Here is a 22,676-nt window from a genome sequence, read left to right on the forward strand (position 1 = left end):
AGTTCCATACTGTTTTCCAAAGTGGCTGCACCAGTTTGCATTCCCACTAACAGTGCATGAAGGTTCTGTTTCTCCACTGTTTACTCTCCCACTGTTGTTATTTCTCATCTTTTTGATACTAACAATTCTGACAGATGTGAGGTGGTATCTCCCTGTGGTTTGGGTTTGCATTTCCCTGGTGATTACTGACATTACTCATCTCATGTGCTTATTGCCTATCTATAGATCTTCTTTGGGAAAATGTCTGCTTAAATTCTCTGCCCATTTGTTAATGAAATTGTTTTTTTAGCTTTTGAATTTTTGAGTTCTATATACACTTTAAGTATAATACATTTAGATATTTGGATACATGATTTGCAAATATTTTCTCCTATTCAGTAGGTTGCCTTTTCTTTTTATTGATGGTTTCCTTTACTGTGCAGAAGCACATCAGTTTGATGTAGTCTTACTTGTTTACTTCACCTTTTGTTGCCTTTAATTTTAGAGTCAGATCCAAGAATTCAACACCACAATGAATGTCTGGAAGCTCACTTCCTTTGTTTTCTTTTAAGAGTTGTGTGGTGGGGCGCCTGGGTGGCTCAGTCGGTTAAGCATCCGACTTCAGCTCAGGTCGTGGTCTCACAGTTAGTGGGTTTGAGCCCCACATCGGGCTCTGTGCTGACAGCTAGCTCAGAGCCTGGAGCCTGCTTCAGATTCTGTGTCTCCCTCTATCTTTGCCCCTCCCTACCTCAAGCTCTGTCTCTGTCTCAAAAATAAATAAAACATACAAAAAAAGAGTTGTGTGGTTTCCAGTCTTACATTCAAGTCTTTAATCCATTTCAAGTTAATTTTTTGTGTATGGTGTATGACAATGGTCTGATTTCATTCTTTTGCATGTGGCTGTCCAGTTTTCCCACCACCATTTATTGAAGAGATGATCCTTTACCTACCTACTGTGTATTCTTGGGTCCTTTGTCGTAAATTAATTAACCATGTATATGTGGGTTTCTTTCTGGACTCTCTATTTTGCTCCATTGATCTTTGTGTCTGTTTTTATGCCAGCACCATATTGTTTTGATTACTATAACTTTGGAGTATAGTTTAAAATCAGGGAGACTTACATAACTTTTATACTTGCTGTAACTTTCCTCATGGCTTTCTATACATGTGTCTACCTTATTGTCCTTAATGCCTCTGTGGTATTCCATTATGTGGATATACTGTCATTTATTTAACCACTACCTCACTCATAGAACATTTAGGTTGCTTCCTGGATTGTGATGGTGGTGGTGATGGTGGTGGTTTTGGAGTTTGCGGGGAGGGTTGTTGTTATTTTAAAAAAATGCTAGAATGAACACCTTGGGCATACATTGCACTTTTGTGCAAATTTATCCACAGAATAGATGAGGTATATAGGCAAGGACTTTCAGGCTTTTGATTTAAATTGGCGTGGCCATAGTCATCTTAAACCTCAATAGCTCTCATTTTGTTTCAAGGTTGTAGACTAACTCACAAGGAAGAGGCAAGATGTATTCCGATGTGTTATATGTTATGATTGCCTGCTGGGATGTTGTTCAGGTTTATCTTTCTAAAATGTTTAAAGTTTTCGGCACTAATCTGAGGCTAATCTTTTGGGGGGTTTAGGTTCCTGTGAAGGAATGCGACAGGCCTGGGAGGAATCTTCTTCCCCCCTCAACCCAACCACATCCCTCAGCGCTATCATTAGAACTCCCAAATGTTACCATATCTCATCGCTGAATGAAAATGCCGCCAAACGTCTGTGTCGCAGGTATTCTCAGAAACTGATCCAGCACACCGCCTGCCAGCTGCTGAGGACTTACCCGGCTGCCACCCGCATCGACTCCTCCAACCCCAACCCCCTCACGTTCTGGCTCCATGGGATACAGCTCGTGGCGCTCAACTACCAGACGGATGGTAATGGGCCTGCTTCACCCAGAAGGGTGACTCCCCACTTCTCTCCTCTGCCTCTTCTATTTCAGTAAATACAGTTCAGCAAACAAGATTATTTAAAGGGGCAGGACTCCAGACTGGAGCACACCAGATGTGAGGGTTAAAGTACAGATGACCAAAAACAGAAGTGAATTTGTTACAGAAGTGTGCCCTTGATGTTTTGATTAAGGCAATAGACAAAGGGGCACCCAAGTGTCCGACCCTTGATTTCAGCTCTGATCATGATCTCACAGTTTGTGAGTTCAAACTGAGTTGGGCTCTGCACTGACATCATAGAGCCTGCTTCGGATTCTCTTTTTTCCCCCCTTTCTGCCCCTCCCTCATTCATTTTCTCTCTCTCTCAAAATAAGTAAACTTAAAAAAAAAAAGACAATAGATAAGGATCATGAGGGGACCCCTAATGGTGTTCTGTTCCTGTCCCCTTTTTTTCCCCAAAATTCTTTAAGTTTATTTATTTTGAGAAAGGCAGAGAAAGCATGAGTGAGGGAGGGGAAGAGAGAGAGGGAGAGGACAGAGAATCCCAAGGAGGCTCCACACTGTCATTGCAGAGCCCAACGTGGGGCTCAAACTTATGAAACCATGAGATCATGACCTGAGCTGAAAACCATAGCTGAATGCTTAACTGACTGAGCCACCCAGGCACCCCCTTTCCCCATTTTTAAAGCACTTTTCAAACTTATGACTGCTCTTGACAGTTTGTTTTTAAAGATCTTTGGGGTGGCTCAGTCAGTTGGGCATCCAACTTCGGCTCAGGTCATGATCTCACAGTTCATGGGTTTGAGCCCCACATCAGGCTCTGTGCTGACTGCTAGCTTGGAGCCTGGAGCTTGCTTTGGATTCTGTGTCTCTTTCTCTCTCTGCCCCTCCCCTGTTCACTCTCTGTCTCTCAAAAATAAATAAAATGTAAAAAAAAAAAAAAATCTTTGGGGCAGAGATTTCCTAACACCCCTTAGTAAGTTCTCTTGCCAAGCTCTTGTTCTTACGGTCAAAAAGTAGTGTTTGCAAGTTAAAAGCATTTAGCCTCTTCTCTTCCCTTAGAGATTGGAATGAGGAATAATGGTCAGTGCTCTAGGCATGGCTACCACAGGGAAAACAGGTACGTGAACCACCTGAACAGAGAGCGCGGTGTATGTGTTCCTCCGCTGTGCATGAGACTCAGAACAGGGCGACTGAGGAGGCCTGAAGCTCCAGGTAGCAGCTGCTGTTCACAGCAGGCTCACTGCATACCACGCACCACACTGTGTTCTTGATCCCTATTCTCTCATTTAATCTCTGCCACAACCTTAAGAGGCAGGTCACTTTATGATCTCCATTTCTCAGATGAGCAAGCCAAGGCACAGAGTGGTTAGTTTGCTCAAGGTTACAGAATGACTAATAATAATAGATCCAAGGACTCTAGGAGTTAGAGGGTAAAGTGTTTTGTTTCCACTTGATTATGGGAGAAGGAAGGGAGCTGCAGAAAATGAACAAAAAATAGAGGAAGAATGTTTCCTAGAAGCTCATTGAAAAACCAGTCTTTCCTTTGAGTAGTTGAGCGGCCTTCTCATTCCTCTCACATGCACTGAATCAGATCCCAGATAGCTGTGCTGACCCATCAGCCGAAACATAGCCCTGTCTCCAGCCAAGGTTAAACCCCAGCCTTAGCCCTGGGACCACCTAGCAATCTGGCACGGGAGCCAACAATGTCTGCTTGTGGCTGACCCTGCAGACGAATGGTCAGAGACGTCAGTCATATTTTGTGCCCTTTAATATTTGTTTCTTTCAACTGATATTAAGTAAGTCAGTGCAAATGAAATACCATACCAAACACAGTGCCTGGCATGTAGAAAGCATTCCATGAGCATTAGCCATCATAAGTGTTTTTTGATAAGTTATGAAAACAGTATGATTTGGACTCACAACTGGAAATAATAATGAAATATTTACAGAGTTGTAAAAATTTCTTTTCAGTCTGTCCCGAGTGGCTTGTGGGTTCACATCTCTGGCCCTGTCCTTAACCCTGTGTCCGCTGGTCCCTTCAGTTATTATGATACTGAGATATTTTAAGTAAACTGAAATAACTAGTAAAGTGGTTTTCTTAAGGAAATGAAAATGCGTTTGGTTTGGGATATGTCCTTCCTCTTGAGACACCAAGGCTGCCACAGACACACCAGCTCCACTGACGGCAAAGGGAGCCACGGCTGAGGGGGACGCGGGAATCACCCCTCCTTGACCAACCTCTCACTCTGAAACACACACGGAGGTTTCAGGTGGGCCTCCGCTCACCCCTGAAGGTTTTTCCTCTCTCCCAAATCAAGCCAGAGAGCATGTTCGTGCTTCCCCACTCAAAGGAGGCAGGTGGCTGCATTGTGGGGTCCACCCTCAAGTTTCTCTGCAAAACCTTCCCACTCCCCGGAGGGAGCACTGCCACATGTCCTCTCTTGAGTCAATACGGCGAGCAGTGATTAAGCATCTCCCCACATGGCACAACACACAAGCTACGTGCAGTTTCAGTGTGTTTGTCTGTAAAAATGGTCTCCATTTCCTCAAACTGGTGGTAGATCCAGGCCAATACCCTGCACACAGTAGGTGCTCAATAAACACATGCTGCATTGAGCTGAAACAGATTGTCCCTATCAACCTGACTGCAGTCTGAACCTGTGGTTTGTGATTTTGGGTCCAGATCTCTTCTATGTTCTTCTTTTTTAATTGTAAGTCCAGATAGATAAGAGTCAACATTGGAATTATTAATCTTTTAATTTTTGAAAAGAATTTCTAGGCTAGGGGGTGCTTGATTTTCCATGAGATGTCCCAACCAAATAGCAGAACCCCCTCCTGGTATGTCTCTAGCCTCCAGATATATTCTATGGATCACCTACCTTACCACTTTCACATTCCAGGGAACCCTAATGCTCCAAAGGGGTGTCCATGCACTTAGGGTGATCTCTTCCCAGGATTTCTTTCTTTTTTTAAGCTTTTATATGTATGTATGTATGTATGTATGTATTTTGAGAGAGAGAGAGAGTGAGAGTGAGCAGAGGAGGGGCAGAGAGAGAATGAGACAGAGAATCCCAAGCAGGCTCTGCCCTGTTGAGCACAGAGCCCTATGTGGAGCTTAGTCTCATGAACCATGAGATCATGACCTGAGCTGAGATCAAGAGTCAGATGCTTAACCAACTGAGCCACCCGGGAGCCCCTCTTCCCAAGATTTCTAATGGTTCCATCACCTCGTTGAAGGTCTGCAGTTATATGGAACCAGAAGTAGCCCAGGTCTCCTCAAAAAAACCAACTCTTGAGTTGGAAAACTTACTGACCCTGGTTTGCAGACTCTGGCTGTTGCTTGCAACAGTCCCTCCAAGTTCTTTCTATCTGGGGTAGAACAATTTCTGCCTCATGTCCTAGGACCTACAGTATATAGACATGCCACTTGAGTCAAAAGACAAGTTTCTATTAATATTTTATTATGCTTTCTTGAATGATAGGCACACTCTTTATGATGACTTCTCTAGTCCTAAAATATAGGGATAAATATTATGAGAATGGGATCTACTTAATATAGAGTTTTTGAAATAACTGAAGACCATAATGGTATGCTTGATCTGCCATCGCATGCCCTGACTGAGAGGGATGATGGGTTACACAGATTCATGCATGCTGTTTCACTTAGTTGATACAGGAGTTCTTAAAAGTATAACTCTAAATGAAGTCCTGAGACCAGCCCTGGGGACAGTGGGAGAGCTAGATTTGAGGTCCCGCCTATATTCCAACTGAGCAACTCCATGTGGATCTGTTTTACATATTGGATCACCAAGTGAGATTTTAGTTAAGAAAAAGTGCTTTAAAGTTTGGGAAAGCAGGGTGCCTGGCTAGCTCAGTCAACATGTGACTCTTGATCTTGGAGTTATGAGTTCAAGCCCCATGCTGGCTATGGAGCTTACTTTAAAAAAAAGGAGAACACAAATTTTGAAAAGCCACTCAAGGGTAGACATATTGCTAATGAAATGAGACTTCAAACCCAAATGGGTGTTGACCTCATAATCATAATTTAATAGCTACTGTTTATTGAGCACCTTCAATGCACCAGGCGCTGGGGTAGGAACCTTTACACATAATTTCATTTATTTTTTTTTTAATTTTTAAATGTTTTATTTAAGAAAGAGAAAGAGTGTGAGTGGGGTAGGGGCAGATAGAAAGGGAGACACAGAATCCCAAGCAGGCTCCAGGCTCTGAGCTGTCAGCACAGAGCCCGATGTGGGGCTTGAACTCATGAACCACTAGATCATGACCTGAGCTGCAGTCTGACACTTAAACAACTGAGCCACATAGGTGCCCCTTATTTCGTTTATCTTTATGACACCCCCTGAGATATACATTATATGACTCCAGCAGTTAAGATTTGGTAGTTAAGATAATATACTTTATAGGTTCAGTAGGTAAGATGAGTCAGGCTATCCAAGTTTGGGCGTGAGCATCCAACACTTCCTTGGGTTTTTTCATGTCTTATGCCTCAGTTTCCTCATGTCTAAAAACGAAAATACTAAAATAAGCTACCTCGTGGGTTGTGGAGGCACTGATGCTCCTAAAGGGCTTACAGCAGCGGCTGGTGCATGGGAAGGGTGCAGTGAGCGTGAGCTGCTATAATTTTGTTAGTCATATTTATCCATTTCACTTTTACCAACTGTGTGGGCTGGTTTGCTTCACTCTGTAGCCTCAGTGAATCAGTCGCATGGGGACTGGATGGGCCTGAGAGGTGGGGTCCGGCATACTAATTTTGTAGGTAGGCAGGCTGAGGCGCCAGGAGCTCTCGTGTGTCTCAGACGTCTTCTTCCCAGAATTCCTGTACATGACCCTGGCCAACTTCCCCCACACAAGTGAAGGCCAATTTCTCATCGCTCCACGGTGCTTACGACACTTTTCCTTGATGTTCGTCCATGTAGCAAAGTTCACTCTGCACATGGGAGGAATCTGTCAGAGGGAACATTTGTCAGGTGTGTCTCATAAACTTTTTGCTCATTTGGGCAACTTTTATGCAGACTTGTGCCATCAGATGAGGATTTGAGTGTGTAAGAGCCCAAAATCAGTGCAGGGATCTAATCGTTCACCAAAGACCTGTGCCAAATAAAATTTGGCCATAAAAGACTGGAAGCTGTTGTAAAGTTCCCAGCATTTGTGATTGAGGGGATTGTGGATATGATGTGAATCACATGTAACAATGATTTGTTTCATATTGAACTACCATTTAGGAAAAAGAGGTAGAGGGGTGCCTGAGTGGCTCAGTCAGTGAGTATCTGACTTCAGCTCAGGTCATGATCTCATGGTTGGTGAGTTTGAGCCCAACATTGGGCTCTTTGCTGTCAGTGCAGAGCCCACTTTGGATCCTCTCTCCTCCTCTCTCCCTGCCCCTCCCCTGCTCATGCTCTCTCAAAAATGAATAAATATTTATTTAAATAAATGCGTAAACAAATAATAAAATTTAAAAAGAGGTAGGGGTGCCTGGGTGGCTCAGTCAGTTAAGAGTCTGACTTCAGCTCAGTCATGATCTCATGGTTTATAGTTCAAGCCTCACATTGGGCTCTGTACTAACAGCGCAGAGCCTGGAGCCTGCTTGGGATTCTGTGCCTTCCTCTCTCTCCACTCCTCCCCAATTCATGCTCTGTCTCTCTGTCACTCAAAAATAAATAAATATAAAAAATTTTTAAGTTTATGAAAAGAGGTAGAAGTATTGCAATTTATGGATTGAAATTGAAATTTCAAAAACAAGGTTTTCTGGCTATTCTCCTAGCTTTTCTTATATTATAAGATTTTGTCTTATATTTGAAAAAGCAAGAATTGTTCATACAACTGTCTTCATGGTTTGGCACTTGGGGATAAGACAATGCTATTATTTTTTTTCTAAAGTTCAGTATAAAATGAGGTGTTTCAAAGATTTTTCTGGATGGATATTGTGAATTTTTATTTGTAAGACTTTTTAAGTGGCAGAACGTGGGATGGAGCATGAGCTCCATGAAGACAGATTTCATGTCTTGTTAGCAGCTGTGTCTTGGGTGCCTAATACTACATGGCACAGAGTAGGTACTAAGTGAGTCTATGCAATGAATGGATGGCTATCTCTTCTTAATGCTTCAGCTTAGGGGAAATTGGTACAAATTTCTTTTGTACTTTAAAGTAAATGTATAAGAAACACGTGAGCCAAGCAATATTGACTTTATTTTGCAGATCTCCCTTTACATTTAAATGCTGCCATGTTTGAAGCCAATGGTGGGTGTGGTTATGTTTTGAAACCCCCAGTTCTGTGGGATAAGAACTGCCCCATGTATCAGAAGTTCTCTCCCTTGGAAAGAGATCTGGACAACATCGAGCCTGCCATCTACTCCTTGACTGTAAGTATGGCCCCTGTTGTCAGAATATTGTAAGGTCTGTAAGCCTTCCTGGATATGAACTGGTTTTGAACTCAAGAGATTACAAAGGTCTCATGTCACCATTTTGTTGATGGAGATTTAGTTCCCAAAAGCATTTTTTTAACCTCTCAGGAAGCAGTGGCTATGGGTTCGATACACTGTCACCAAGCCCTCTATTCACCAGAGCTCAGTAGGTGGAGTTATGAGGTCCCTGCTTCATCTGCAAACTGATGATGGCAATTCTGTCCTCCAGGCCCTAGAATCATAACTTGCATGGATCCCATAAATGTTGAGCTACTGGTTAGAGCAGATCATCTTACACTCTGACAAGTTCTCATAAATCAGACAGGCATCAATATAAAAAGCAACTACATATCTTTCCTCCTCACAGCTTTACCTTTATCATCACTGGGGCTCTCCTTACTTTGATTAACAATTAGTTAATTAAAGGAATAAAGATTCCTTTAAGGAATTAACTAATTGTCAGAACTCCACAGGCTGTCCCTAACAACTGAGACCCAGTAGCTCATCACCCAACTTTACTCCCTGTTCTTTCCCTCCCACTTAGCTGATGGAGAGACAGAACCACTGGATGGTGATAGGATACGAAAGGAGAACGTTACCTCTTCTCTCCATCTTCTTATCTGGTCTGTCTTGCTGCAAAGGAAGAATGCCAAACAGCCTCTGCTTATGACACCTCAGAGCCCTGGGAGAGCCTGCTCACAGACTTTCCCACCTCCCACACGGGTTTTCTCTGTCTTGAAGACGAGGGCAGCAGCCCCTTTCTGTTTGACCATTTCAGCTGGACTCCAGCATAGTTCTGTCTACTTACAGAAGGCTGTGGATTAATTTTTAACAGCATCCCCTGTGACTTGGTCCAAAACTAAACAATTGAAGAAAAAGATTTGAGGTATATCAACTATATATACCTAAAACATTTTGAACAGAATGTTAGTAGCCACTTCTTGATTACATTGCATACAGTCCCCTTTCCTTTGGCCTCCTTGAGAAACTTAATCATCATAATGGCTTGGTTTTTTAAGATCTTTGAACATTTTTACAGTTGAAAGGCTATCGTCAGGTGGATGCTGTTGACAAAATACGCTTTCACATGACTCCAGTCATGTGATTACCTGATTACAATCACTTACTTTTTTTTCTTTTTAGCAACTGTATTAACCATGTAACCCTTCCATTCCCGAATGTGCTTTGTCTTTCTTGGTGGAAGGAAGCAGGAAGGTACAGACTTTGCTTTGTTTCTTTTGCATCTTCAGTGACTTTGATCCTTTTTTCCTCGCCTCAGATTGTCTCCGGTCAAAATGTGTGCCCAAGTAGCAGCACCGGGAGCCCGTGTATCGAAGTCGACGTGCTGGGCATGCCCCTGGACAGCTGCCATTTCCGCACAAAGCCCATCCACCGGAACACTCTGAACCCCATGTGGAATGAGCAGTTTCTCTTCCGGGTTCACTTTGAGGATCTCATATTTCTTCGTTTTGCTGTTGTGGAAAACAACAGCTCGGCCGTAACTGCTCAGAGAGTCATCCCACTCAAGGCTTTAAAACGAGGTAGCACAGAACTGTCAAAATGCTAATAATTGTGGTAGCTAGGTGATGAATGCTCCGGAGCTCATGATGCTCTCCTCCCCACTTGTGTGTATGTTTGGAATTTCCATAGTATGCAATTAAAAGAAGAGGCATGAAGGGGGCACCTGGGTAGGTCAGTCAGTTAAGCATCCAACTTAGGCTCAGGTCATGATCGCTCGGTTTGTTGGTTTGAGCCCTGTGTTGGGCTCTCTGCTGGACAGTGCAGAGCCTGGAGCCTGCCTCAGATTGTGTCTCCCTCTCTCTCTCTGCCTCTCCATAGCTTGCGCTCTGTTCTCTCTCTCTCAAAAATAAATAAACATTTAAAAAAATAAGAGGCATGAAGAAGTAATACAAATTTGAACACTTTAACCACATCTCAAAAGAGATTTTTACATTTATCCTAGAATCAGAGGTGTTGACCACATCCCATAAGAGTGCGTCCTCCCCCTCCGCTGGTGAGGGGAGGCGTGGCTGTGCTCCTGTTCCTGCACACCCCTTCCCAGTAGCGGCCACTGCACCCCTGCATGACTAAAGCAGGACTGACGTTAGGAGACGGAGCTGGGTTGGAAGGTGCTGCCTGGCTGGATGAGTTGGTACAGCATGTGACTGTTGATCTGAGGATCCTGAGTTCAGGCCCCACAGTGGGTATAAATTTTATAAAATTTTAAAAAATTTTAAAGTGAGGCACCTGGGTGGCTCAGTTGGTTAAGCCTCCGACTCTTGATTTTGGCTTGTGGTTCATGGGTTCAAGCCCTGCATTGGTTTCCACACTGACAGTGCAGAGCTTGCTTGGAATTCTCTCTCTCTCTCTCTCTCTCTCTCTCTCTCAAAATAAATAAACTGTAAAAAAATTTTTTTTATTAATAAAAAGAAAAGAGAAGAGCCTGAGAGAAGGGGTCTGGGGTGCACTCGTAGCACACGCCGGTGGAGGTTGGAGTCAGCCCCACCCATGTGCAGGGTTGGAAGTTGGAGGTGGGTATTGGGGGCAGAGCAGGGGCAGATGGAGAATCCTGAGTAAAGGCCAGAGCTGTTGGCCTGATGCGGTTGGGCTTTGCTGAGGCACTCGTGGACCTTCCGCTTGTTGCCCAGTGGGCACGGCTGCACCTTGCTCCTCAAATATTGATGCTCAACAATCTCCTGGGACTCATGGTAGGGAGATGCAGATTCTGACACAGTAGGTCTGGAGGGGTGGGGGGTGCTAGAGAGTCTCCATTCCTAACGAGCTCCCCAGGGATGCTGGCCCTGATGGCCTACTTTGACTACCAAGGTGCTAGCACATGCTTCTTCCATGACACCACACTCAAAGTGCCCAACTCTGATTTCTACAAATTGCAGTCTCCTGCATTTTGTTCTTTTCCTGTTTTTCTTCTCCACTGTGCAAGTAGCACATGGCCACTGCCCTAGTCAGCTCAGGTTGCTGAAACAAAACACCACAGACTGGGGGCTTAAATGGCGGACATGTATCTTCTCACAGTTGTGGAGATGGAGGTCATGGCAGGATTGGTTTCTCCAAACGCCCCTCTCCTTGGCTGGCAGACAGCCACCTTCTTGCCGAGTCCTCACGTGGTTGTCCCTGAGACAGTGTGCAGGCACTGGTGTCTCTCTCTCTGCCTTTGTGCTAATCTCTTCTTATAAGGACAATAGTCATATTGGCTTAGGGCTCACCCTAATGACCCAGTATAATTTCATTGAAGGCCCTAACCCTCTTTAAAAGCTTCATCTCCAGGGACACCTGGGTAGCTCAGTCAGTTGAGCATCTGACTCTTGACTTCAGCTCAGGTCATAAGTCCAAGGTTGAAGGATTGAGTCCCAAATTGGACTCTATGCTGGACAGCCCAGGAACCTGCTTGAGATTCTCTCTCTCTCTCTCTCTCTCTCTCTCTCTCTCTCTCTCTCTCTCTGCCCTCCCTGGTTCAGACTCTTTCTTCCCTCTCTCTCAAAATAAATAAATAAATAATTTTTTTAAAAGCCCCATTTCCAGAGGGGTTGTGGGAGAGGGGATGGGTCAAATGGGTAAGGGACATTGGAGAATCTCCTGAAATCATTGTTGCACTATATGTTAACTAACGTATGTAAATTTAAAAAATCAATTAAATAAAAATTAATAACAAGAAATAAAGAAAAGAAAGACCAGAAAATAAAAAGCCTTGTTTCCATATACAGGCACATTCCAAAGTACTGAGAGTTAGAGCTTCAACATGAGAATTTGGGGAGGACACAACTCAGTTCATAACAGTTATTACAGAAACATGAGAAAGCACAGAGAAACAAAAACATTTCTTTTTAATTATCCATTTTCCATCTCTCCAAAATAATCACTTTTGGTATATTTCTTTTGCAGGCTTTATTTCTCTGCCTGTGTATTTATGTATTATATGTAATATACATACATATACATTATATATATTTTTAGTAAATAGGCTTTCTACTAATTTTAGTGTCTTGCATCTCACTGGTTTTCATTCCTAATGTATATAGTGAACAACCTTTTTAAAAAGTTTTTAATGTTTATTTATTTCTGAGAGGAGTAAGGGGAGAAGCAGAGAGAGAAGCAGGCTCCAGACTCCAAGCTGTCAGCACAGAGTCCAACATGGGGCTTGAACCCACAAACCATGAGATGGTGACCTGGGCGGAAGTTGGACACTTAACTGACTGAGCCACCCACGTGCCCCTGCAGTGAGCAACTTTTTCTGTTGATAGCTGTGTATCTTCATTGCCACTTTTACTGGCTGCATATTGTCTTATATTGATACAAATAGTCACACCATAACTTACTTTCCTGACCTCCTCTTGTTAGAATACTGCATTATCGCTAATACTGTTCTTGGAGGGAATATTTGTAAAACAGTGACTGTAAAAGACTTGATATTAAAATTATCGGATTTTCCTACAATATTTTGTTTCGGTTTAAGATTTTCTGCTTGAGTCTAAGTTAGAAACAGCACCTTCACAAGTTAAATACCACGAGGCGACTCAAAACTGTCCCCAGGAGCAGCAGTCTCGATGAAGTGGCATCTGCTGGTTGCATGCCTACTCTCCCTGCCCAATGGAGGGCCTGGTTTCCACCTAGCATTTATTGACCTCCCTGGGTTACCTTCTTTGCAGAGCTCTGTGGTGCACAGCTAACAGTCTCTTCCCAATTCTGCATTATTCCAGGATATCGACATCTTCAGCTGCGAAATCTCCACAACGAAGTCTTGGAAATCTCTAGTTTATTCATAAACAGTAGAAGGATGGAAGAAAATTCCTCCAGCAGTACCATCCCGGCCTCTTTGGTAATTAAGTTCTATTTCACTCAGCATATTTGCAGGGATAACTACACTGGGGATAGATAGGCTTTCTTGTGGTACATGAACCTGGTCAGTTAGTTATTAATTAGGTAGCAATGGAAATAATAATAACAATAATGGCTGGCACTTGACCCTTCCTAACCACTTGACATTTATACTAGTTCATTTAATCCTCTCAGTAACTTTGTGAAATAGCTATTGGTATCTCTTTGTTCCATATTGATAAGGAAGGTCAGAGTTAAGTATATCTGAAGTCACAGCTATAAGCCTGTTACCCTAGTGCCAAAGCCCATACTCTTTTTTTATGTTTATTTTATTGTTTTTGAGAGAGAAAGCACAAGCTGGGCAGAGGCAGAGAGAGGGGGACAGAGGATTCATAGCAGGCTCCACACTGACAGCAGCCAGCTCGATGTGGGGCTCAAACTCAAAAGCTGTGTAACATGACCTGAGCCGAAATCAGATGCTCACCTGACAGGACCCCCAGGGGCCCCCAAAGCCCATACTCTTAATGCATACATTATGTTCCTGCCAGGGAGATGAGCCCAAAATAACAACATGGGGAAAAGATTAATCAAGCAAAGGTTCGGGAGATGCAGAATTGGCCCTCTTGGAAGTGAGAAAGGAACACCACAGGAAGGGTCACTATTATAGAATCTGTCATTTAACAAGTTCCCCAGGTAAGGTCCGTGCCATTGAAGTTTGAGAACCACTGGACCAGCTCCCACCACAGTAATGCAGGATTGTTTATTTAAACAAGTACCACTGCTTTAATTAAGTGGTTCATTTCATTATCTTGCCCTTTAGAAATTAACTTAACAGTTTTTTAATGTTTTTTATTTATTTTTGAGAGACAGACAGAGACAGTGCGATCAGGGGAGGGTCAGAGAGAGAGGGAGATACAGAATTGGAAGCAGACTCCAGGCTCTGAGCTAGCTGTCAGCACAGAGCCTGATGCGGGGCTCGAACCCACAAACTGTGAGATCATGACCTAAACCGAAGCTGGACGGTTAACTGACTGAGCCACCCAGGCACCCCTAGAAATTAATTTAAAAGGGTGTCCATTGAGGGGCATCTGGATGTCTCAGTAGGTTAAGTGTCCAACTCTTGGTTTCAGTTCAGGTCATGATCTCCTGGTTCATGAGCTTGAGCCTCACATGAGGCTCTGCACTGACAGCATGGAGCCAGCTTGGGATTCTCCCTCTCTCTCTCTGTCTCTCCCTCCTCAAAATAAATAAGTAAACTTTAGAAAATAATAATAATAATAGAAGGGTATCCATATATTCCCTCTCTACAAAATGTTTACTATAATCTGTTCACCGTTGTATCTATCTTGTACTTAAACACAGTGCTAACAACCTGTGGAAAGGCGCCCCATATGCTCACAAATGGCACTGGCTTGACCACTGCCATGGCCACCCATAAATCACCCAGCTTTCTTCTCTGCTGCTCTTGCCCGCACCTCATCAGTGTCTTCTCCCTCTCCATCCTGACCTCATTTTCCCAGGTTCTCCTCCTTTTCCCTTCAGTGTGTGGCCAAAGTCAAGAACAGCACTTGGCCAAGGTAGAAGGAGGTATTGCCTCTATTTGTGCAGAGGACTGGGAAGCAGGGACAGGGCTGGGTATCTAAGGGCAAGAATCAGCTTTCAGAAAGGTAAAGCAGAGCTTAGTTCCTGATTCTGGCTTGGTTTGTCTCGATATCTATTAGCGCTGAAGAGTCCACACACGCCACGGATGAACCATTTTTCCTCACAACGCTTGTGACACCAAATGCATTATGTATTTTCTGACACTGCTTCAACTCCAACAGCAGCGGTGTGTCCTGTCTTTCAACTTAATTCTGACATGGTCTACTGAAGTTAGCGTCAGATCCCAGAGTTAAGGGCTCAGTCCCACAGCAATGTCCCCACTTCAGGTGTCAATGGCAAGTCTCAGGTTATCACTGGTACTTCTGACTGAGCATCTATAAACTCAAGAGGTTTCCACAAACCCCTCCTCAGGTTCAGGAATTTTCTAGAAGGATTCAGAGAACTCAGAAGTGTGCTTTACTATAACCAGTTTATTATAAAGGACACAACGCAGGGGGAGTCAAATGGAAGAAATACATAGGGAGAAGTATAGGGCAAAGGGGGTGCCAGGCCTCCGGCATCTTAATGGGTTCACCAACACAGAAGCTCTCAGAACCCCATCTTTAGAGGTTTTTATGGAGCTTTATTGCAAAGGCATGACTGAGTACACCACAGCCCATTGGTGACTGACTCAGCTCCCGGTGACATCCCCCTCCCTGGAAGCCTGAGGTGGCGCTGAAGGTTCCAACCGTCTGATCACACCTTGGTCTTTCCAGTGAGCAACTCCCATCCTGAAGCTGTGTAGGGGCCTCCAGGTTTCGGCCATCTCATGACATGCAGGGAACACTCATCACTACAGAGATTCCAAGGGAGATGCGTGCCAGCAACCATGAACAAAGTCCAAATATTTATTTTTACTGTATCACACCAGGCCATCCCTGGGTCCCAGGCAACAGTGGCACGTGCCCATTCTTTGACCTCTGAAGTCTTCAGTCTCCATTGCTCAAGCCCGTAACAGATGATCATCCTGGACTTCTCCCTCTCACTGCCCCATTTAAGACGTGATAAGTCTATTTCCTTAGTGGTTTTCCAATCCATTCATCTCTGTCCATCACTACTGCTTTGACCCTCCTCCATCCTCACCTGGCTTGTGGCAGTGGGTTTCTAACTGGGCTCTCCCTCTGGGCTTGCACTCCTCTGTCTGTCTGCTTAGACACATCTATGTGAAACCTAAATCTGTTCACATCACTCCTGTGTTTAAAACCCTTCCTTGGTTCTCTGTTGCTTTCAGAATAAAATTTATACATGGACGGGCAGAGACTCTGGGAGAGTGGTGAGCTTATGGGTCATTTAAAGGGGCAGCCTTTACCCTGCTCTCAGCCCCAGCTGCTGGTTGACATGCACTGTGGCCTGATCTTCTGGTTTCCAAGAGTCACGACATCTGGATTTGCATAACTGTTGGCAATGATTTCAACTTCCAAAAAAATATAGTGCAGGCTAAACCATATAATTGAAATGTGTACATTTTATAGTATACAAATCATATATCTCAATAAGATGCATTAAATAATAGAAACATAGTGTGCAAGCATAACAAAACAGCCAACTCCTTCCCCAGATAAAAATAAAGTATGAGCTAAACAAAACACTTAGGGCTTTGGGTCACTTTCTGCTCTCAGTGTAACTCTTCCAGCCAGCCAGGAAGAGGCCTGCATGATTGTGCGCCTGCTGGCTTCTCCAGCCGCCCCCTCCGCACCCCGGTCACGGAGCTTGTGGAGGCTCCCAGAATCCCTGGCTTCAGGCCACCTCCAAGCCTTCGCAACGGGCTGCATCAATATTTGGGATGTTCTTGTCCCACTCTCCATCTTCTAAGCCACACTAGACCTTCAAGATTTAGTTCAGATGATACCATTTTCAGGAGGTGCTCTCTGATTTCCTCCAAACCTGGGATCTGCCCCCTCCTCCGGGTTCCCAAGGAACTTAGCATGCTGCTGATAGCTGTCCACTTTCTTTTCTGATTCATTCCACTGGGTACCCTTGAGGGCAGGGAAACGGTCCTCTTTCTGGGATAATGTCCCAGGGCCAGGCATAGTGCCCAATTCACTAAAAACTCTCCATAAATGAATTTTGTGTTTTGAGTGAATGATTGTATCTTAATATACAAAATGCTCAAAAGTTGTGAGTTACACATCTCCCTAGCTCTTCCTAGAATAGAAGTAATTTTCATATTATAAAATGTTTGTGTGCCTGGGTGGTGAGCTCTCTAAGCCCATGATAGTCTATTTATCATCTTACCAACCAAAATTCTAACCCAGGGCCCTAAAGAGAAGGAAACTCAATAGACGAAGGTCAGTTCATAAGTAAGGATTAACACACATTTCAGACAATATCAGTCTCCTAATTAGGATGGAAAGAGTCACTCTCATCTAAAATAAATATTTTAGTGGTATGCTGCTACTAGACTATTAAGGAAGATGCACCATCGCCTCTTTAGCTACAAACAGAAGCATCGGGTTATAAAAGAATGGTCTTCTTTTGCATTTACATGTCCCCCTACAGACTTCTGAACTAGGACTTCTGTACTGAATATAGCCTAGAAATAACATGAGAATGAGAATATGAGAAACCATGTGATCTTCCTTGACAGATGTTTAATTCAGAAGAAAGAAAATGTTCACAGTCTCACAGAGTCACAGTGCATGGAGTCCCAGGTCCAGAGCCCTTCACTGTTTTCTGCATAGGTGGAGGCACCAAGGCAAAGCAGCTTCTCCAACAGGTAAGTCCACCAAGGCCATGGTTGGGAGAATCCATCATCTAATATGTATGGATGTGTGTGTGTGTGTGGGTGGGTGTGTAAATGCATGTGTAAACACACACACATATAAAACACAAAAGTCCATGTTGATGTTCTGCCTTTTGATTATTTGTGTAATTCAACACTGAGATCCATCAGAAGAATGATGTGGGAGATCTTGGTACCGTTAGACAAGCTAAAGTGTAGTAAAGAATTTTTTTTAATGTTTATTTATTTTTGGGAGGCAGAGAGAGACAGATCATGAGCAGGGGAGGTGCAGAAAGAGAGGGAGACCCTGAAGCAGGCTCCAGGCTCTGAGCTGTCAGCACAGAGCCTGATGCAGGGCTCGAACTCACAAACTGTGAGATCATGACCTGAGCCAAAGTCAGACACTTAACCAACTGAGCCACCCAGGTGCCCCTAGAAAAGAATTTTTAACAAGTCTTCAAACACATAAAAAAAAGAACATTGGGCTCAAGACCGATAAAGACCAAAATGAGTGGCTCTCCAACCATGTGAATTCTTTCCCTCTAAGGCTAGACCCAGGCCCCATCATCCTTCTTAATGTGCACTTTACTAATCAGTCAGAATTTGCACACAAGTTGAATGAAGTTTGTCGTACAGGAGTGGGATCAAATTTTTAGAGCATCAGGATGGACCACATGGCCAAGAAGACATCTTCAGCCCCTCCAGCCTTAGGCCTTTATCTGGGTGTTGAGCAGCCCCCTTGTCCTCCTTCCCCTGGCACTTGATCTTAACCCTCTGATAGTGCAAAGGCCCACAGGGCCTGACCCAGGAGGATAAGAGCCTGTTACCCCAAAGCCTGCGTCAGCAGCACTGGTCTAAGTCCTCTCATGCGGTGCCGCTTCTGCCCCGGATGGCCCACAGAGATCCCTGTGGCTTTCTGTAGGCAGGGACACCACCCCCGGGAGGACATGTGAGAGTGAGAAAGCCAGGAACCAAGCAGCATCCAGAGGGGCAGCTCCTCAAAAGGACAAGCAGCCCCTTGTGTAATGACTTGTCTCTTCACACCGGAAGCCCCACCTCTGCTTGGCACAGTGACCTAATATCCTCGCAGCGCCAATTACAGACCAAGGGCTGGGGTGAGGGGAGCGGCATCTTCCTGAGAATCTTCTGCCCTCACCACAGTCTTCTGCCCTCACCACCCTCAGTTCATTCCGCTTTTCCTCCAGGCCAGACAGGGTAGTGCCAAGTGGTGACTCTAGTAGTTGCATCACTGGTGGGGGCGAGGAGAAGGGTGTTTGCCTAATCCAGACCAGATGGTGGCAGCCTTCTCGTCCCCACTTGGAGTTGAACGTATTGTCAGTAACCTGTAGGTGTGTGATGGTAACTGGTGTTTATTGAATTCTCGAATGTGCCGCTGTTATGCTTTCTAGCCAGTGCCTCAGTCATAAAACAAGAAAGAAGAGGTTGTTACTCTTTTCCCATTTTATGGATGGGGAAACTGAGTCTCTAAGGGGTTAAATACCTTGCCCAACACCTCACAGCCAATAAGTATTAAAGGCAGACCTCAGATCCAGGTCTGTCTGGCTCCAGAGCCTTGTCTCAGCCACTCTGACTGCCCGGGGTAAGTAACCAACAAAGAAAAACAAGTTTGTAGGCACAGTGTCAAGACTTAATTGAAAGGAGAATTCCCAGGAACTTAGATCAGATGAGATTAGAAGGCAAGTATTTCTAACATGAGAAAAAGAGACGGTGCTGGTAAAAGCTGTGTGAGGTTCTTTGCCATTGGCCCTGTGTTACAAGATTATAGAGGGCTGAATTCATGGATTGAGAAACCTCAAGTTTGCAATTCAGTAGAAGCTCTCATTCCAGCTGTGGGAAAAATAGTTATGCCGTCTGGGGATTATGAATAAATTGTGTCTTTGCCCAGAATGAACATAAACAATCCTTCTTGGACATAGAGACTTCTTAGGTCTTCCACAAAGAATTATGCAACACTGCAGAGTAAGGTTCACTTATAAATTACACATCAAACCTATGTAAACACCATGAAAATAGGTTTGTTTTGTGTGGTTGTGTGTGTGTGTGTGTGTGTGTGTGTGTGTGTGTATTCAAGTGTAGTTAATGCACAGTGTTATATCAGTTTCAGGTTTCTATGCAGGACTCCGTGCTCATCACGATAAGTGTACCCACTATTCCCTATTTCACCCATCCCCATACCCACCCACCCTCTGCTAACCATCAGTTTGTTCTCTGTGCAAAATAGGCTTATTTTGAATTAAAGTTTTGCCTTTGCTTTTTCTTTAGATTCTGACCACTGAACAAGACCCCAAACCTATCGTCACAGACTATTTTTTGATGGAAGAAAAATATTTTATATCTAAAGAGAAGAATGAATGCAGGAAACAACCGTTCCAGAGAGTCATAGGTCCAGAGGAAGAGATTATGCAGATTTTAAGCAGCTGGTTTCCAGAGGAAGGATACGTTGGCAGGATTGTCTTAAAAACCCAGCAGGAAGTAAGTGTGTCTCACACCGTAAGGACTCAGGGTGTGATTAACCGCCTCCCACTGGCCTCCTCCCTCAATTCAGAATTTCTGATCACTGAAACTTGATTTAGGTTATTCTTCTTAAGTAAATGTGGAGAAATGATTTTATTCTTCTGCATGTATTCAGAATGCTATCTCTAAGTTACAGAAATTCAGTCTAAAACCCATCCCTTGTAAAAGAAAGAAAGCAAGAATTCAAAGGATTCCTCATGGTTGTCATCAACTGTGGGTCCAGAATTTGATTTGTAGGCAAAAAGGCATTGTCTTAAGGGTCACAGGACCGTGTCATGCTAGCCCTGTTGGTATTTTACATCTGGGAATTGGTTGCCTTCTTGTTCGTGCTGGTAAAATTTTAGCTAATAAAAGTTATTTGCTTTTAGGTAGAACAACAGTAGTTTTTTTTAAATATTCTGTAACTTCACACAAAGCAGGAATATTCTCTCAGCCTTGGTCAGAGTTAGGAAGAATTTACATTCTGGTCACTAACACTCCTATGAGCATCTGCACGAAGGAAAATAGTACAGCAGCCGTGTGTTGACTCTACATTGGTTATCTCCTTTTCGAGTTTGTGGATGGAATACTGATTTTTTTTTTAAATAAAGTGTTAAGAGCCCACTAATTTACTGCCATTTTTTAAAATGGCATAAAGTCATTGCCTCACCATAGACAGGCCTCATGATATGTCAATAATAGAGAAGTGGAGTCAATTCAACAATTAGATTAAACAAATATTTATTGCACACCTAGTACATGCCAAGCTGTGTTCTGGGCACACAGTCTGTTCCTTTGGGACATGTAATAGAGCTTGGTTGGTAAAATGCCCATCAGTGACCCATGATGTTGGGTCACAGTGAAGATGGTAAAGGGCCAATTTCCAGCATCATGCACTGCTTTTTCACTCAGGACCTAACTGTGAACATGGCCTACATCCTCCACAGAACTCCAGCATCTGCCCTGGAAACCACAGCCACTGCCTTTCTTCCTAACCTTGCATTAGACCATAAAAGGACACTCCATTTAAGCCAAAAAATGTAATTATCTCCCCAACCTCCTCTCCCTATCAGACATACACATTGCAAAAACAGGTTACAAGCAGTTCTAGTAATAATAGCTTTATGAGAAAATATCAGAGGCCTTAGCTGGATTTTTGAAGCCTTCCTCAATTTCTCTCTAAAATTTTCATTCTTATTTCTCATGGTCTTGCTTCATTCTTTAGCTACATATAAAAAAGTATCCTCTAAGTGATAATGTCAGTAAGTGAATTTTCAAACCATATATTTGCATAGTGACTTACAGTGTTTAAAGTTCTCATCCCTACTTTTTTTAATGATATCATGATGTAATGGGAACTATTTTGCACATAAGGAAATTGAGGTTCACAGAGGTTAAATCATAACAAAGTGAATAGAAAGAACTCAGATCTGTGGCTTGAAAGGTCAGTGTCCTTGCTCCACCCTGTGCCGCCAGGGCTAGTGATGAGTCAGCCCTCCTGGATTGTGGCGCCCAGCACCGTGGGGCGGTGGGAGGCAGTGAGCAGGAGGGAATGTGGGCAGGTTCTTGAGTGTCACAGTGTCTTAGAGCTAGAAGGGCTGGGCGGTGAGGAATGCCCATATGCAATTTAAAATGTATATGAAAACAGGCCATAGAGACCTCAGGAATAAATATTTAATAAGGGCTAGTGGAAGAGAAACATTTTGAAGAAAAAGGGGGATAAGTTAGAAGGGAAGGCTAACAAGCATTTTCTGATGGGGTGACTACAGCAAGCCCTCTGTCTATGCCTTTGTGGGGAAGAGATTTTTGAAATGACTGAGACATATCTCCAAAGATAACAAATCAAATTTAATTTGTCTCAGTTGACCTAGTACATAGTGGCATATTAATACATATTTACTAACTAAATCAATGAATTCAGCAATTACTGAATGCAACCGGACACTAGTATAGTTGATAGATTTGGGCTGTAAGTATTTCCATTTATTTCATTCTATGGAACTAGTAAGATAAATAAGCAACTTGCTTATTTATATATTCATATATTCAAAGTCCCCAAACTGCTGTCCATGACCTCTGGTCTCTCCTGCCTGCCTGCCTTTTATAGTTTTCTTGTCTTCTAGGTTCTCAAGCTGTCAGGATCACATCTTCCTGTGGCCAATATGCCTTCTTATGACACCTGCTGGATTTGAAATCAGACAGACCTGGCTCGGCCACAAATTAAATGCCTTGGACAGCTCATTTAACTTCTGTAAACCTCTGTGCCCTAATTTGTAAATCTGTAATACAAACTACCCTGCCTGACTGAAAAAGATTAAATGAGACTCATGCCAGACATATAGACAATAGATAGAAATATGCCTGGTAAGCTATAAAGAGCTGTGAAGACCGTTGTTCTGGTGATAACCTGTGCCTTCTAATGGGGCAGAAAATTCCCTAAAAATAAATAAGTCCTGAATGAGGTCCTGAGGAGGTCTTTTAAAAGTATTGCTTTCTGCATCGTTGAGATATTTTATGTGTCCATTAGAACTTTTTTGTTGTTGTTTTGCATGCTTGCTTGCTTCCTGGTTTTCAACATACAGATTATAAATTATGTCAGATGAATTACCATCCAA

The 22,676-nt window shown here is 43.5% G+C and overlaps 1 protein-coding gene across 1 annotated transcript in view; it reads left to right on the forward strand.

The window, feature by feature from the left end:
* Nucleotides 1-22,676, forward strand: part of PLCE1 (phospholipase C epsilon 1) — a 277,145-nt gene that overhangs the window by 246,034 nt on the left and 8,435 nt on the right. Inside the window, exons 23-28 of the mRNA XM_029932248.1 lie at nt 1,624-1,914; nt 8,146-8,309; nt 9,631-9,892; nt 13,067-13,185; nt 17,413-17,541; nt 19,831-20,040. Of these exons, the coding sequence (XP_029788108.1) occupies nt 1,624-1,914; nt 8,146-8,309; nt 9,631-9,892; nt 13,067-13,185; nt 17,413-17,541; nt 19,831-20,040 (1,175 nt within the window). The remainder of the gene's footprint in view (nt 1-1,623; nt 1,915-8,145; nt 8,310-9,630; nt 9,893-13,066; nt 13,186-17,412; nt 17,542-19,830; nt 20,041-22,676) is intronic.

This window comes from Suricata suricatta, chromosome 2, assembly GCF_006229205.1.
Source record: "Suricata suricatta isolate VVHF042 chromosome 2, meerkat_22Aug2017_6uvM2_HiC, whole genome shotgun sequence".
In the NCBI taxonomy this organism is placed as follows: Eukaryota; Metazoa; Chordata; class Mammalia; order Carnivora; family Herpestidae; genus Suricata; species Suricata suricatta.